The sequence below is a fragment of the Eretmochelys imbricata genome, chromosome 6 (genome assembly GCF_965152235.1).
Source record: "Eretmochelys imbricata isolate rEreImb1 chromosome 6, rEreImb1.hap1, whole genome shotgun sequence".
Lineage (NCBI taxonomy): Eukaryota > Metazoa > Chordata > Testudines > Cheloniidae > Eretmochelys > Eretmochelys imbricata.
The window spans coordinates 117418043-117435702 of record NC_135577.1 but is presented as its reverse complement, the minus strand read 5'-3'; the positions used below and the strand labels follow the sequence as shown (position 1 = coordinate 117435702).

Here is a 17660-nt window from a genome sequence, read left to right as displayed (position 1 = left end):
GTCCTCAGGGCTACTTAATCATTAAAAAATGCTTGCTTTTATAACATGTATTATATGTGAAAAGGTACGCTCACCAGAGGTCCCTTCTTGGGCTTCGTTGGGTTGGGAGGGTATTTCAGTCAGGGTGATAAAAAGATCCTGGCTTTCGGGGAGAATGGCATGCTGTGTGCTCTCCTCAAGGTCGTCGTCGTCTTCCTCATCTTCCCCATCCGCAAAATCCTCAGGCATGGCGGAGAGTACCCCATCATTGGAGTCTATGGACAGGGGTGGGGTAGTGGTGGTGCCCCCCCCCCAATCCCCCCTCCCCCCCCCCAGGAGTTGCATGCAACTCAGCGTAGAAGTGGCTTGTCTGGGGCTCTGTCCCGGAGCGGCCGTTTGATTCTTTGGTTTCTGGTATGCTTGTCTGAGCTCCTTAAGTTTCATGCAGCACTGTGTTGCGTCCCTGCTGTAGCCTCTGTCCCTCATGGCCTTGGAGATTTTTTGAAATGTTTTGGCATTTCATCTTTTGGAACATAGTTCTGATAGCACAGATTCCTCTCCCCACACAGCGGTCATATCCAGTACCTCCCGTTCGGTCCATGCTTGAGCTCATTTTCGATTCTGGGACTGTATGGTCATGTGCTGATGAGCTTGCCTGGCCAAACAGGAAATGAGATTCAAAAGTTCCCGGGGCTTTTCCTGTACACCTGGCCAGTGCTTCAGAGTGCTGTCCAGAGCGGTCACAATGGTGCACTGTGGGATAGCTCTCGGAGGCCAATACCTTTGAATTGTATCCACACTAATCCTAATTCGAAACAGCGATGTCAATTTCAGCACTAATCCCCTCATTGGGGAGGAGTACAGAAATTGATTCTCAGAGCTCTTTATGTTGAAAAAAATGGCTTTCTTGTGTGGATGGGTGCAGTGTTAATTTGATTTAACGCTGCTAAGTCCGACATAAACTTGTAGTGTAGACCAGGCCTTTTTTGTTTTAGATGGGCTGCATCTTTAGGAAGCACTTTTCCATTTCAAGCTCTCTGAAGAATTTTCAATGTGATATTAAATGCTCTCTGACACTTCGTCTTGAACAGCAATGGAGTTTAATAGCCTAACAATATTTCTAAAACAGTTGTTTAAACGTAGACACATTTCCTATACGCTTTGAAGTGGTTCATTCATTTTGCTTAACTCTTAACCGCTTTAAAGGCTGTCACTTTAATAACCGGGGCTCGACTGCCACTAGTTCAGAGATGTCCTTTAGTACAGAACATAAAACTGTTCTTTAGACAAATGATAAATCAACTTTGATATATTAAAGCATTCGTAGGAATGCCTAAATTTCTTAGATTGGCTGTTGAGAGCCTTCCCTACTTACCAGCAGAAATTGACTAAACCTAGCACTAAAAAGAATTGCTCTTTTTTAGTGGGGTCTCAAGCTGTTACTCTGTTTATTGAGGCATGCATTTTGATTGACATTTTTCAGATTATTCATGACCAGAATTAAAATCAGCTCTTCTACTCAAATCCCACATTAATAGAGAGAATGCACAGTAATGTTTTAAAATATTCTTATAGCAAAGGTCACTAGATAGTGCTGTTACACACATTTTTACAAGTTTTTACTAGCATATAAGGAAACAGTCTTGGAATAAAATGTTGTAGTGGTGTTGGTCCCCTGGTAGTTTATTTGGCAGCTGTGACAAGCAAAAAGGGAATTCGCTCTGTCCTTAATCTCAAAGTCATTTCTTGAGGCAGAGCTGCTGCTCCCTGAAAACCGAGAGTTGGTGTTTCATCGAGAGTTTGGAAAGGGATTGCCTGTACGCCGTTATCTCTGTTCTACGACTGATGTAATGTGTAAATACAATAAGTTGCACTAGTACTATACCCATACTACAGACCAGTGATTTCTTCATTGGGAAGTTGACTTACAAGGCCCCTACTCCTCTGCCAAATAGTAGCGGATATAACAATAGCTGCCTCATACATCTTTCATCAAAGGGACTCAGACTGAAGAATCATGTATGTATATATAAGTTGGAAGTAACTTTAGAATTATGTTTGCTGGATGGCATTTAGTTTAGGTACACAAGCTTCGGACTTTTGAAGGTAAGATAAATTCCAATTTGCTACAGGAGGAGGCTTCTATAGAAATTCTAAGTCTCTAATGCCTGACTTTTCCCCCCTCTGTTGTACTCTGTTCAGTGAGCTTATGGCTGTTTCCCCTACTTAGGAAGTCTTTGAACCGGGGGAAGGATCATACATAGAAAAACCAAGTTCCATTCAGTTTTCTCCAAAGCTATTCCGTATTAAGTATGAGTTGCCGGTAGGATGATAGCTCCACTATGTAGAGTCCTAGGAGACAAGTTATCTGGGGAAACAAGCTAGTAAGGGTCAGGCTCTGGGAATTGCATTAGGATGGGAAATCATGGGAGCTGTAAATACTTTCTTATCAAATAGTGAGGTTTGTTGTCCTTGTACTCAAACACCTGACCCATTTTTAAGCAAACATGGAGGGAATGGACCATCAATGGACAGAGACTAAGCCTAGAACACATCAGACAAATGGGTTTAAAAATATAGAAAGTTATGAGTAACTGAAAACAGGCTTATAACTGGTAATGCTCTTAAAAGCTTAAATATTGTCATTGTCATAACCACTCTGGGTATAATATATATTATTTTAGATTTACACAAATAGAAGTGAGAGCTGTCTACATTTTTCTTTTAATCAAAAAAGAATTAATCAGCTATACTTCTTTCTGTCGTCAATTGAACATTGTAACTGTAGGATATGAAATAAAAATCAAATGCTGGCTTGCTTTGAGCGTTTTCTGATAATAAATCATGGATATATTTCTTGTTTCATACTTTCTAGTTAAAAAAAAGACATTTTCTGAAATGGAAAGTGCAGCATTTCAAAAATTAATTTTTTGGTGTGAGTTTTATAAATATGGATTCTCCAGTTTTTGCATTGGTGATTATTGGTTTAAACTGCAAACTAGACACCCTAAATAAGTAGTAACAATTTGCCCCTCTGCTTTTTGGTAGATCTGCTGAGTAGCAAGGAGCTATTGCTCATCCACAAATGGGGCTGAAATCTCTGACTTCAGTGTGAGATGCAGTTGCTCAGCACCTTTTGAAAAACAGTCTTACATTTAGGAACCTAAAATGTATTTAGAAGCTTACCTTCAGGCACTCAGGTTTGAAAACCTTGGTCTATAACTGATGAAAATAAAAAAGCTAAAGGTGATTGATTTATATAATCATTCATCAGTCAACTGGCAGCATTTTTTTGCTTAACTTTTCAACCCAAAAAGGCTTCTGAGTTGGAATATAAGAAAAGTGAAGCAAAGAGATTCCTTCTTAAAAGGAAAAAAATCATTAACAGAGAATACCACAAGGCAAGTTATATAATTATATTCAAATAGGTGATTCCCTAAGAAGTTCTATTATGTTAATGAGCCTGAATGATTTTCATGATTAAATTGGAGAAAAAGAAAAAGGTCTATACAAATCCTCACATTAAATGCTTCCTTGAGACAAATACCCTGATTCCAGACCACAAGGTCATAGAGCACAACCTTGGAGCCTCATAATGGTTCTTATAATGCTACCCCAATTCACCCCAATAAGTTGTCATCCTATATTCCATCCATTGAAGATAGCCATTATTAAAGTCTACTTTAATCTGACAATCGTATGAAGATGGGAGCTTTCTCTAATGATATCCAGTATTATATTTTTAATTCAGACAAATTGTTCTCACAGCTATCATAGGATTCATTCCCAAAGTAAATTCAGTAAAGGTTCTTCCTTTTGTCAAGCAAAGTCCAGTCCTTAGGAGCATTTACAGTCTCAGCGCAGAGGAGTCTTCATCTCTGCAATGAGCTCTGATAGGCAACCACATGACCATCAATATGTAAATTAACCAAATGCTTCTACATATTGGCCATCCTGTCTTTAGCCAGTACTCATTTTCAGCAGAAGTCTTCTCCATGCCTTACAGCCCCAGGGAATACGGAGTATAAATAATTTAACTAATTCTGGATATCCATATTTAGAGGATGATCTTGTTCTTCGAGTGCTTGCTCATGTCGATTCCATTCTAGGTGCGTGCACGCCCACATGCACAGTTGTCGGAGATTTCTGCTTTAGCAGTATCCGTGGGGTTGGCTGCGGCACCCCCTTGAGTGCCGCGCTCATGCATCTGTATATTAAGCACCACTGACCCATGCCCTCTCAATTCCTTCTTAACGACCGTGACGGTTGGTTGGAGTGTCTTGTCTTGCAGATTGCAAAAGCATTAGCGGTTCTTTATAGCCTTTTGTTCTCTTATCTGTACATAGTTTAGTAGAGTTAGGTTAGTATACGTAGAGTTCTGGCTGGGAGTTTGTCCCCGAACGGGGCATGCCCCGCTCTCCCGGCGGCTTCAAGTCATGCTCAACATAGAGCAGGAAAATGCCTATCAGGGATTCCCATGACAGCTGCCTGATGTGTTTGGGGGAATCCCATAGGAAAGATAAGTGTCGGATCTGTAAAAACTTTCGAACTCAAACACAGAAGGAGCAGGATATCCGCTTGAAGGCCCTCCTCATGGAGGCTGTGCTTTCCTGTATTGGAGCCCTCCACTGTGGACCCCACGCTGAGTACTTCGCCTTTGGTGTGGAGCGCACCACCAGCACCAGCTCCGCCCAGCACCATTTCCCCTCGCCGGTGCTGAAGAAGGGGCAAAAGAAAAGGAGCCCCCTGGCACCGAAAAACAAGGGAACTGTGAGCAAAGGACTTATTTCAGGCCATGCGCCCACTTTGGGGCTTCACGGTGGTACCACTGAGGTCAGACCCCCTCAGCCCTGCTAGATTTGCCCCGAACTCTGGGAAGTGGCAGGGGTTCCCTGACCTTTTCTAGGGCCATCAGTACCCGAAGCAGCCCCAACAGCTAAAGATCAAGTGAGCCCACCAGCACCACAGGTGCCTCCTCAGGTGGCGGACTATTCTAATCATGACTGGTGTGGAGAAAGTAAATAAGGAAGTGTTATTTACTCCTTCTCATAATGCGAGAACTTGGGGTCACCAAATAAAATTAATAGGCAGCAGGTTTAAAACAAACAAAAAGAAGTATTTTTTCACACAATGCACAGTCAGCCTGTGGAACTCCTTGCCAGAAGATGTTGTGGAGGCCAAGACTACAACAGGGTTCAAAAAAGAACTGGATAAATTCATGGAGGATAGGTCCATCAATGGCTGTTAGCCAGGATGGGAGGGCTGGTGTCCCTAGCTTCTGTTTGCCAGAAGCTGAGAATGGGTGACGGGATGGATCGCTTGATGATTACGTTCTGTTAATTCCTTCTGGGACAGCTGGCATTGGCCACTGTCGGAAGTCAGGATACTGGGCTAGGTGGACCTTTGGTCTGACCCAGTGTGGCTGTTTCTATGTTCTTTTGTTTGTTTTTCTGCTTTTTGTTTGCTAGATTAGGAATGTAAGGGAAGAACAAAGACCCCCCCCTTCCTTCCAGAGAGGTCATCGATGCAAAAGTGTGAGTAGATTCAAATGAATGGCAAGGATTAAATGTATTTTCATATTCAGACAGACATTACCCATATAAATGGGCTAACACTATTTTCTGTTATGGGGCATACCAGCCATGCTGAAGTACATAGGTTTCATATTACATTTTAAGAAATCTTTGCTTGCGCAGTCTGAAAATCTGAAGAAATTTTGGAATTGTAATTCTTCTGAAATATGTGCCACACACTCTTTAAGCACAAATCTTTCAGTTCAAAGCCGCAACAGATAGCATTCAAGACTGGTTTGATAAATAACATCACCAGGGCACGTCATTTTACAGCCAAGACTCATTGCAATTTAGCCTGAATTTATTTTTAATCTAAGACTAACAGTTAAAAGAAAGGAAATTTAAACGTGGAGGCTGAAGCTCAGTCATTAACTTTCTCCATCATTTACATGTAGTGAAATTCATATGTAACATCTGTAACTGCAATATCCAGTGTGATAGACCCAGGCCAGTTGGGTACAGCAGAGTAGCAGAAGGCAGATATACTGGCCACTGGATTAACAGTTTTCTGTTCCCTGACTGACCAGAGCAGGGGCTGCTCCAGGCTAATGAGAACACCTGACTCCAATTAACCTAAAAAGAGTCAGGTGAGGCCATTAAGCTAATGTGACCACCTGACTCTAATTAAGCCCCTCTGATACTATAAGAGGGCTCATTCCGGTCAGGCAGAGGAGAGGAAATGCGGTTGAAGGGCTGGTTAATAAAGACACATTCAAGTCATTGGTAAGGGTGAAGAAGGGAGAAGCAGGAGAGAAGTGGCCCAGGGAAATGTAGCAACTCTGGCAGTAAAAGGTTGGCTGCCAACAGCTGCTACCATTAGGGTCCCTAGGCCGGAACTCAGAGTAGAGGGCTGGCCCAGGTTCCCATGCAACCCACCACTACAGAAACACCTCCTGGGAGGGGAAAACAGGCCCCTGTCAGGACAGGAGGCTAAACTGTTTTGTTATGAGGCTGTAGGAGCAACAGAGACTGTGGGAGTTCTCTCACCAACCTCCTTGCTGGCTTATGATGAAAAGGGCTCAGTAAACTGTATTCCTGGCCCTAGAGAGAGAGGAGCTATGTGGAGGCTTGCTGTGAGCCTCTGAAGCTAGCATAAACCGCCCTGGAAGCGTGGGACCCATGGGGACAAGGTCGGAGCTCTGCCACACCAGTTGGAAGGTGATAAATTAAGGATAGAGTTTAATTAGGACTTCAAGAAAAATTACCTGACACCTACTACCCTCAGGACCAAGTTTTGTGCCACGAGCCCTCTTCTGTGTGAGGGAATAGAACAGCTGGGCACTGCTGTCAATCATCTTTTATATATAAAATGTTCTAAATCTGTATTAAACTTTAGACATCTTACTTTTGTTATACCTCCTTTTCCTTCCTGGCTTCCCTTCACTTTTCTTTCTTTATCTTTCCATTGTAGCTAATGTTTATCTCTTGTGTAGTTTTCAGTAACTCTATTATTTTCTCATCAACCCCCCCCACCCCCCCATTATGTTTTCTGCCTCCTCATCCACCATAGAATCATAGAAATGTAGGTCTGGAAGGAGCCTTTCAGTCATTAAGTCCAGCCCCCTGCACTGAAGCAGGACCAAGTAAACTTAGACCCATCCCTAACAGGTGTTTGTCTAAATTGTACTTAAGAACCTCCAGTGATTGGGATTCCACAACCTCTCTTGGAAGCGTATTCCGGAGCTTTGCTATCGTTAGAAAGCTTTTCCTAATATCTAACATAGATCACCCTTGCTGCAGATTAAGCCCACTACTACTTGTCCTACCTTCAGTGGACATGGAGGATAAGTCCTCTTTATAACAGCCCTTAACATATTTGAAGACTATCAGATTCCCCCTCAGTCTTCTTTTCTTAAGACTTAAACATGCCTACTTTTTTAACCTTTCCTAGCAGGTCAGGTTTTCTAAACATTTTATTATTTTTGTTGCTTTTCTCTGGACTCCCTCCAATTTGTCCACATCTTTCTTAAAGTGTGGCACCTAGAATTGGACACAGTACTCCAGCTCAAGCCTCACCTGTGCTGAGTAGAGTGGGACGGTTACCTCCTGTGTCTTGTGTATGACACGCCTGTTAATACACCCCAGAATATTAATCTTTTTTGCAAGTGCATCACATTGTTGACTCTCATTCAAAAAGAATTAGATCAGTTAATGGAGGATAGGCACATCAGTGGATATTAACCAAGATGGTTAGGGATGCAACCCTATGCCCTGGGCATCCCTAAACCTCTGATTGCCAGAAGCTGGGGCTGGATGATGGGATGGATCACTTGATAATTGCCTTGATCTGTTCATTCACTCTGAAGTGTTTGGCACTTGTCACTGCCAGAAGACAGGATACTGGGCTAGATGCCCTGTTCTGTTCATTCTCTCTGAAACACTGTCCACTGTCAGAGACAAGATACTGGACCACTGGTCTGATCCAGTATGGTCATTCTTATGTGCCAGGGTGTTTTCCCCTGGACCTCCCAGAGGCTTCTTCATCTTTCATATCAGCCTCCATCTAGTAGGCATCTGATAAATCTGAAGACCCATGGTTTCTGTGACTTGATTGGAGGAGTATCTGTTACTCCTTTTCCTCTAGGCTCGTGGCTGCTGAGATATGGAGCGTTATATCTATCTCTGTCTCAGCTATATAGCTGCTGCAATGGGGAATATTTTTGTTGCTCTATCCTTTCTCCAGCATAAGTTTGTAGTTCCTCATTGCATAACTCCAACGCCTGGCTCCTCTGCTACTGTTCCTGGTCTCCCAGACTGCTGCAGAATGTAATTAACAGGATTCTTTTCAGTTTCACTGTTGCCCACAGGATTCTCAAGAACTCAAGGCTCTTGTTAGTTTTCACTCTGCTGCAGTTTAGAAAACCTCTCACCATCTGCACAGTCACTGGAGCTGACTGCTAGCAGACCGACGCCACTGCATCAATTTGTACTCTGTTTGTTTATATTGAAAGGTTTTACATAGCATAGAAACGTAGCTTTTAGTGTTTAAAATGAAACAGAAGTTCAGATTCTGCAGAAGTTGATGGCACTTGCCTGGGAAAATTATCTATGGACAATGAGCTGTAACTTTGAATTTTCTTCAGTTTGCTGATTTATGAAATTTATTTTTTGTTAAATGCAATGTGGTTTATAACTTCTGTAGAGCAAGTTCTGACATTTTTGGCATGGCTGAAAAAATCTTTTAAAATCATGGGGAAAAAGCAATCTTTTCTAAAACTGTCGGATCACTAGTCATAAGCAAATCTCCTCCTCTGCCCAGAACAATCTAGAAGTGACGTACGTAGATGGGTGATGGAGTAAGTGTGCAGATCAGCAGTAACATGCCATCTGTTGTGGGAAGGGTAACAACTGACTTATAAATGGTAGACATGCATTGTAGAAATCACTAAGAATAATTATGCCATTTTAAAATGTGAATATAAACGTGATCTGATGTAAAAACACTGTCCAAACAAAATAGAGAGATTAAAACCAAGCATAAATAAGTTTTGATAGGAGTGAAGAACAATGCACTGTTATGATCAATAGCTCTGTCTTGAAGTGCTTGGAGTGATTTTTTTCTTTCTAATCCTTTAATGCCAGATAGCTAAGGAATACCTTTCATTAAAGATAAATGTGTGTTCACACTTCTCACTAGCAAGACAGCCTTTCAGCTGTTTAAGGATTAAACATGTATTTATTTTATCTCAGCAGTAGAATCTTCTTGGGTGAAAAAAGATCAGATAACACAACTTCTATTAAAAATGTGCTTTCAAAATTAATCATGAACAACCTAAATTAGTTTGGATTACAGAGTAATCATAGAATCATAGAATATCAGGGTTGGAAGGGACCTCAGGAGATCATCTAGTCCAACCCCCTGCTCAAAGCAGGACCAATCCTCAATTTTTGTCCCAGATCCATAAATGGCTCCCTCAAGGATTGAACTTACAACCCTGGGTTTAGCAGGCCAATGCTCAAACCACTGAGCTATTCCTCCCCCTGTCAATCAACCTTTTACAGTTGAGTTTACAAATTCTGATTAACACAGCTTAGTTTGAGTAAACAGCATCAGCAGCTCATCAAGATGTGGGAAGTAGCAGGGATTTCCCCACCAAGGGCTGGGAACTGCAGCAGTGGAGCAGGAAGAGGCCCAGGGACGGGTCTCACTCTCTCCCTTTGCAGCACTTTGATGTCAGTGTTAGCCTGCTTTTTACTATTTGAACTCCGGATGTTCTTTTCCATCTGCTTATTGATTGTATCATCCAACATCCTCCTTCTTTTCCTTACAGTCCACACACTATGCACCACTCAGTTTTTTCTTTTCTCTTCCTCTCCTTCAGTGTCCTTTTTCTCTTCCTTCGTTAATTTATTCAGACAGTGAGGAAAAAATAAACATTTAAAAAAAATGGAGCTAACAAGTTCTATTAAATCTTAATGTGACCAAAACCAAACTGCTTTTCTACCCTCACCATCAACCACCTTCCTCTCCAGCACTCAAATTCATACCCTGGGAGTTGTCTTTGACTCCTCCCCCTTCCTTGCCCCACATACCCAGACAGTGTTGTAAGTCCTGCCATTTCTCTGCATCATTTCTACAAACTGTTCTTTTCTTCTAATGCTGAAAATTCTTGTGCCAGGTCCTCCTCTCATCATCTGCTTTAATTACTCCTCTCAAGGCCTTCTTGACATCCATATTTTCTACCTCCAGTCCATAGAAAATGATGCCATTAGCATCTTTGCCTATCATTCAGACCATCTCTGCCCCCTCTTTGAATCCACTAGTTCCTGCTTCAGCTTTGAATCAAGCTCAAACTTTTTGTAACCTCCTTCATAGGCCTGCTTATGGGGTTTAAATTTTGCATTTACCAGTCCTACAAGGAATTGAGTAAATTGTCCTTATAAAATTGTAACCCACTCCACTAGAGCTGTAGCAACATCTTTGAGTAAGGAGAACAGCCAGGAGATATCTGCATATTTTTACAAAGCAGTATAGCCAGCTTATGCCTTGTACTCGGCCTTCAGGCAGCGAGTCCTCAAGGAGGTAGTGTATTTATTCTCCTTTCTCCATTCAATTATTTACTGTGGTATTAAATACTGAATTTTAGTTTATTGTTGGTCTGGAAGGTATTTATTTTGGCTTCATTGGATGTGTTTTCAAGTCTTCCCCTCCATATATATTTATCCACTGAAGACTTGCTACTCATATTTCATTTGTTTGTGCTTGTGGCAACAAGGGCATGGGATAGAAAATTTGTTCCAGCAGATTCTTTTCTCATGCCCTAGTTAGGTGGTTACAGGCACCTGCCCTTCAAAAGTGAAAAGTTAAATTGCTATAGTATTGGTAACAAATCAAATTCAGAGTTACATATTACAGCCCTGGAAGTTATCAGACGGGTGAGGTAGGCAGAATGGAATGGAAGATAGGCAAAACACATTAGTCTGCTTTGGTGTGTTAGGGCAACAACAAGATTTACTAGGTAAGGTTTGTTCTTGATATCTTTTAAGTGAAGATGCTTCAGTCTTGGCGTATAGGAAGGAGCTAAAAGGAATACAAGATACTTTGTGTTCCCTTTATAAGAAGCTAGAAGCCTAATTGCCAACTATTGTGCCCCATCTTAACAGAAACTGAAGTTTAAAATGGGCATGTAGTGGGGTGGTTACCCCGCTCTGGCTCTGAAGGGGTTAAAAGCAGCCCTGGAGAGGGCTGCAGCAGTGGAAAGGATTAGGAACAGCTGGGGGAAGCTGACCACAGGTATGACTGGCTTAATCAGGGCCCAGCTGGCCCTTATAAGAGGGCTGTGGGCCAGAAGCTGGAGGAGTGTCACTCTAGCCCTGGAGTGGGAAGGGCTAGCTGCTTGGGAGCAAGGTACCTAGAGCAGAGTGGAGCAGTGCCAGGGAAGGGCAAAGGGAGCTGGGGAGCTCCAGCCTGGTAAACCCCCAGGCTGCAGGCCTTGGTAAAGGCCCAGAAAGGTACTGGGGCTGCAGAGGGGCAGCCTGGGAACAGGCAGAGGCAGCTGGTCCTAACCGCTTGCCAGTGATGAGTGGCCATTACAGATTGCAGTCGGCCCCAGGGAAAGGGGGCTGGATGATGACTGGCAGTAGCCACTGAGGCAAGGTGGGTTTAGAGGGTTGGGGGTTCCTGTGGGAGGGGAGACTCACAGTATGGGAGTACTTCTGGGGCAGAACCCCAGGGTAAAGGGCACCAGGGTCCGAGAGGCACATGGATGTCAGTGGCAGGCAAGCCACCAGCCTGAAGAGGGCACTCTGAAAGCTGGAAAAGAGGTAATTCCAAGACAACCAGCTGGAGGTGCGCACTGGTGAGTCATCACATCGCTATAGGGCACAACCTGAACAGAAAGCGAAAGAAAGATCTGCATTGATCAGTGTGATTGTTATGATTTAAAGACCTGGGTAGAGAATGGGCACAATTTCTGTGTGATTTTAGTTTACTTTCCTACCATTAAAGCTGTTGGATTTGGCAGTTAGTATTTTGGGAAATACTGTCTAAAGAAGTAAAAAGAAAAGGAGTACTTGTGGCACCTTAGAGACTAACCAATTTATTTGAGCATAAGCTTTCGTGAGCTACAGCTCACTTCAGAGCTGTAGCTCACGAAAGCTTATGCTCAAATAAATTGGTTAGTCTCTAAGGTGCCACAAGTACTCCTTTTCTTTTTGCGAATACAGACTAACACGGCTGTTACTCTGAAACCTGTCCAAAGAAGTGGCATTAAAGGGCAAGGGTGAACTAACTTATTACATGAGGTGGCAGAGTCCTTGCATGTAAATAGTGAGGCCAAGAAAACGTCAAGCCACCTCTTTGAAATGAAGAGCAAGTTAGATGGAGAGTCTGAAAGTTTTTACCTACTTGGTGGTAACTGTGAACTTTTCGCTATTGATAAATCCAACCAGAAACACTCATGTTCCCACACTGTTTTAAATTATATCAGCCTCATACTAGGTTTACTGGGGAAAATGGAATTTACTACTTCTGTGGGTTTATGGTGTTTTGTTTTTCATTGAAGATGACTTCTCTCGTTTCCTATAAGGAAATAGGAAACTGATTGCAAAATGTTAATACACATCTTTGAGAGCTTGGTCACAATGTAAACAGAAGAACACTTCCACCTCCAGTGCTATAGGTGGGGGCAAGGACATCTCCAGCATAAAGCATTGTAGCCACTCTCCAAGATTCTCTTCCTTGTTCTAGGTTTCCTACATTGAGTGAAATTGGTCCTTTTGATGGTGGATTGCAGTGCTACAGTATTCTTGCTCTAGCATCTTACTTTTCTGTGTTGTGCACTACCAACAAAATGTGCAAAAGCAAGCTGAAGAAATGCTAGTACATAGAATTAAATCTTCCACTAGACCCACAAAGATTATTGAATAGAGTGCTTAGTAAAAGATCATCTTTCCCAAATGGGTTGTTTTTCCAGATCAGTGAGCGTCTTATGCACACTCCAAACACACTTTTGTACAGTTGCTGCATTTCCTTAATTAACAATATTATTATTTGACAATTTAGTTGGTTCTCCAATATTTATTTTTTTATTTCCTAATTGCCCCAGTATCAACCTGGGTGTGGAGCTCCGTAGAGTCATTGCACTCAGCTCCTGGGGAAAAGGAGCACCTAAGTAATTGTCTCTTGGGACTTCTGCAGGCGTCAGTGTTTTTCAGAGGGAGTCGTATACAATTCTTAGACACAAGTAAGGTTGTTGATATGATGGGCTTGTAGAATGAGAGGAGTTTAATGCAGATCCCTGAATAAAAGGGCAAGATGGAAACAAGGAGGAATGAGAAGTCTCTGGTACAAATAGAGGACGTTTTGTTGGAAGGGTGCAGGCTATGGAGAAAACACAATGAAGGGGAAGAGAGGAGATGTAAGCCAGTAAATTAATTTTGGGAGAAGACTATATTTGAAATATTTTGGCTACCAAGGACCTGAAATTCTTGGAAAAACTCCTATTAACTTCAGTTGGCTTTGGATCAGCTCCCAATAGCTTATATAATACATACCTGAAAAAACTTTGGAGATGAAACCTGTTTTGCTTCCTGTCTAATACAGAAATGGGGTGAGGCATAATTGCCCAGAGCAGTTATGGGCTGATGAGTGTACATAACTCCTATTGGTGCATAGGTGAAGTTGACATAGTTCTGTTTTTCTCTGTTTATGTGCAACTTTCTGCTTGGGATGAGTTACACTGAACCATAGTTAGATTTCAGTGAGTGTCTTTACAGGAACCAAGTCAGAATTTTCTTGTTTACTTAAAGGTTTTTCAGATACTATGCATCGCCCTTAACATATGGTTAGTGGTGCTTATGTATGAAGGGCCTGATTAGTAGGTGCCACAAAGTAAAGAATTACAGATATGTTAGTTTTGTGACAATTATGTTGTCACTGTTGTATTGCCTTAATTGAAAAAACTGTGGATAAGCCCTGTGGCAAACTTTACACTCACCTCATAAAATATGCTTATAAGTTTGTAATATCTCTGTGAAATTAATGGATGCATGTTTCCTGTAAGAACATGTAGTGGAAACATCTGTCTGGTGTACTGAACTAAAGTGTGGTTTTTCGTGTTACTGTCTGACCCATTGATTATGTTAGTGAACCCAATGCTTTTCGTCATGACTTTTCCCATCTTTTCCACCAAGTCAGCCTCACATTCCCTTCTTAGCATGGTTTCCCATAGCTAGAGCTTTGAGAGAGGGCTAGACCTTGCTTTTCATGGCTGTCTTAGCAGCTGTGCCACTTCCTGTCATGACTCATCTAAAGTGCCTTCACCTTAGAAGAGATGTACATTTGTTTTCCTGAATCAACATAGTTTGGCAGCTAAACCTTAAATGAAGCCTGTTCTCTGAATATGTTCAGAGGAAGGAAGTTCTGCCCTATCAGTGACAACCATGAATAAGCTTTGACATAAGCTCCTTTCCTTATGGCTTTGGTGTGTTGTTAAGAGAACTACATATTTCATCAGTTTTGGGTGATTTGCCACAAAGTGTATAATTTTTTTGCAATTAAAGTTGTGTACCACAATAAGATTTTTTTTAGAACTTCATCTCTGAAGCTGATCAAGTGCCAGATTCCAGCTCTTTGGGACAAATCTTCCTCTGTTTGGAAAAGTGTCTAACACACTTTGGATGCTATCTCATCCAAACGAAGAAGGATGGACCTACGGTTTTGATGTTTACTAATGTGGTTGCCTCAATTCTGCACAAATTGAGACCTAGGCCCTGATCCTCCCCCCCCCCCCCCCCCCCCCGAGGTGCTGAGTACCAAAATGCTGGTTGACTTCAGTGGGATGCTGGGCCCCCTCTGAAAATCAGTCTAATGTCTCAAATGGAGTGCCCAAAAATAGCGGACACATTTGAAAACGTAGGGCATAATCTCCATGGAGCTATATGATCTAAGAAATTGTTCTGTGTTGAAAATAACTTACTATATTATATGCAGCCTTAGTCTTTCTTTATTTTATTAAAAGAAAGACATTCTTCTGCAACAAAATGCCAAGTAATTTGAATTGCTAAGCAGAGTTTTTCTGAAGTTTGAGCCTTTGTTAAAAAGTGGATTAATTACAAAATTGTTTTAAGAGTTTTCTCTCTTTTCTTAGGGAAACGTCAGATTCATCACTTGGGAAACCAGTTGCAACTCAACCAGCATTGTCTTGATACTGCCTTTAACTTTTTCAAGATGGCGGTGAGCAAGCACTTAACCCGTGGGAGAAAGATGACCCATGTAATTGCTGCATGTCTCTACTTGGTGTGTAGGACAGAAGGAACACCTCGTATCCTTTCGCTTTTGAGCAAAACGAACGTTGTTATTTTTTTGGATCTGTAGGTAAAACACATCAGGTGTTCGAAAACTTGAAAAATCGCTGTTCCTGTGATGTTAATAAAATTTCACTTTCAGAAAGTTAAACATCCTGTTACACTTAGGTATGTTAAAAATTTCATATTAAAAAACCTTAAACTTTGGGTCCCAATTTGACTCAGTACTATCAGTTTAAAGCCAGCATTCATTAAAATGTTGCAAGTGTTGTCTCAGCCTTCTGACATTTGAAAAAGTGATATTTTACAGTTGTGGAGTGAAACTACCTAATGACGCTAACTTTTTTCTTGATCGTAGTGTGGTATCTTAAAAAGTACAAAATATTGTTAATAGTATGGTTGCGATAAGCAAGCATGTTGTAGTGCTGAGTGCTGTAGCTGTCTATGTAACCGTTGATGAGTGCACTTGAAAACAAAACAAAAATTAGCTAAGTTTAAAACATCCATCTTGAAAGTGTTTCCATTTGTACGCATGCAAAATATACTGCAGTAATTGACACTTCACAAATACCTAAATTCATCTCTCCTTTTTTTCTTTAAATTAAGATAACTTCCAATGTGTTAGTCCACTATAAAACACTAGGGTGAATAAGCCCCTACTGACAAACTCAATCTTTTTACTTGAACGTCACAAGCTTCTCTCTCTCTTTCCTCTTGTGGTTACCATGACATCTGGATCCTCAGAGGTGGTAGTGTGTGTGGCCATATGACTCATTTATCCATGTGGTGTTTTTTAAATCTGTTATGTAAACATTCATTGAGTAACTAAAGTGATACTAAGAGTTCAACAGTACTGAAAAACTCTACAGATCTGAACGGTCTGCTTTGAAAGAATGAGTTCAGGTTCTGGGGTATAAAATGTCTGCCTTTTGCCGAGTCATTAGCTTCTTTTGTTTCAAAAACAGCAACTTGCAGTTGAGAATAAAGTCTAGTACCGGACATAAAATTAACCATCCCTCCGCCTGCCCCGGGCCCGTATCTAACCTTTTGTTTTGAAACTTGAACATTTGAAAGTTTGTAATGCAGCTTGGAAAGGCATAAATACATATATTGCCAATTCTGAGATTACGTCCATTTAAGGGTGGTGTAGATTATTCTTCATCTGTCATATTTGTGGTCCCACTTTAGATAACGCGCACTCTGTGTCTGGCACAGTATAAACGCATAATAAGAGGCAGCCATGCCCCCAAAAGCTTTACTCTAGGAGGACCAAGAAGCAGATGAAGGGAGCAGGAGAGGGCAATGTACTAAAGCAAAGTAAAGATACACACTCGGGGGTGAAAAATACACAGTCCCACACAGACAGGCAAAGTGTGATGGCTGAGGGAAGAGGGGGTACCATCAAAACATGCAACATTTATATACCATTTTAGATCCCCCCCCCCCCCCTTGACAGATTGTTGGTTTCAAATTGTATTTAATCTTTCCATTGTCAAATTGCCAATTTTGTATAGTCATAGAAGAAGAGATTTATTCAGGATTAATTTGGAGGACATTCTATTGATAAGGAACAGCATGGAAGAAAGCACCCAGGCAAGTTTTTCAAAATGATGGATGACTGGGTGCCCCAATTTTTGTCTACCCAACTTCAGACACCGTAAAGGGGTATTTTTAAATTATTATTTTTTTTTTAAAATAAATTGTTGGACACCCATCTTGAAGTTGGGCACACAAAATCACTAGTCATTATGGAATATCTTGGCTGAAGACTGTGGACAAGTGGGCATATGAGGCTAGTGTCATTAGTGGTGTGGAGAGGGCAGGAGGTGAGAGGATAGAACGGATATATAGGAAGTAGAAAAGCTGTTAATGGTTCAGAAGGTCAGGCCGAGAAGCTTGAATTTCATATATAGAAGTGGAGGGATTGTGGGAGGGCTAGATAGACTAGATGGGAGCAAGTTACAATGTTTGAGATGTGAGGGGGTGGCAAAGTTGTCACCCCAACACTCCTCTTCCTGGCTGGCTGTGGTGTTGCAGCAGCCTTTGCCTCAGTTTCCCTCACTGTCCTTTGGCCTACTCCGGCCATAGGAGTGTCCTGGCTTTCCAGACAGGTCCCTTTGCAGAGCTCTGTCCCACAGAGTCATTTACAGAAATAGATACTAACCAAGCCTTCATTCCGGATAGGTTCAGTGAGCAACCATCTCATCATAGGCATGCCTCTGCTACTATATACTGTCTTCCTACCTAAGTAGAGGCTTCTGTGCCTCCATCAATCCCATAGCCCAGAGACTGGAATCCTCCTTCCCTTACTCAGGGGTACAGGCAGGCTACAGCGCATCAGGGCCCCTGGCTCCACTTAGG

The 17660-nt window shown here is 41.8% G+C and overlaps 2 protein-coding genes across 7 annotated transcripts in view; both read left to right on the top strand.

Moving 5' to 3' along the window:
* Positions 1-17660, top strand: part of BRF1 (BRF1 general transcription factor IIIB subunit) — a 230619-nt gene that overhangs the window by 42244 nt on the left and 170715 nt on the right. For all 6 annotated transcript variants that reach the window (XR_013346443.1, XM_077819492.1, XM_077819489.1 and 3 more), the window contains one exon: positions 15143-15316. Coding sequence is in view for 5 of the 6 variants with exons in the window: in XM_077819492.1 (XP_077675618.1) it covers positions 15143-15316 (174 nt within the window). In the remaining variant the exon portion in view is untranslated. The remainder of the gene's footprint in view (positions 1-15142; positions 15317-17660) is intronic.
* The window catches only part of ZBTB1 (zinc finger and BTB domain containing 1), a 300777-nt gene that overhangs the window by 159661 nt on the left and 123456 nt on the right, over positions 1-17660 (top strand). The gene's annotated exons all lie outside the window — the stretch shown is intronic.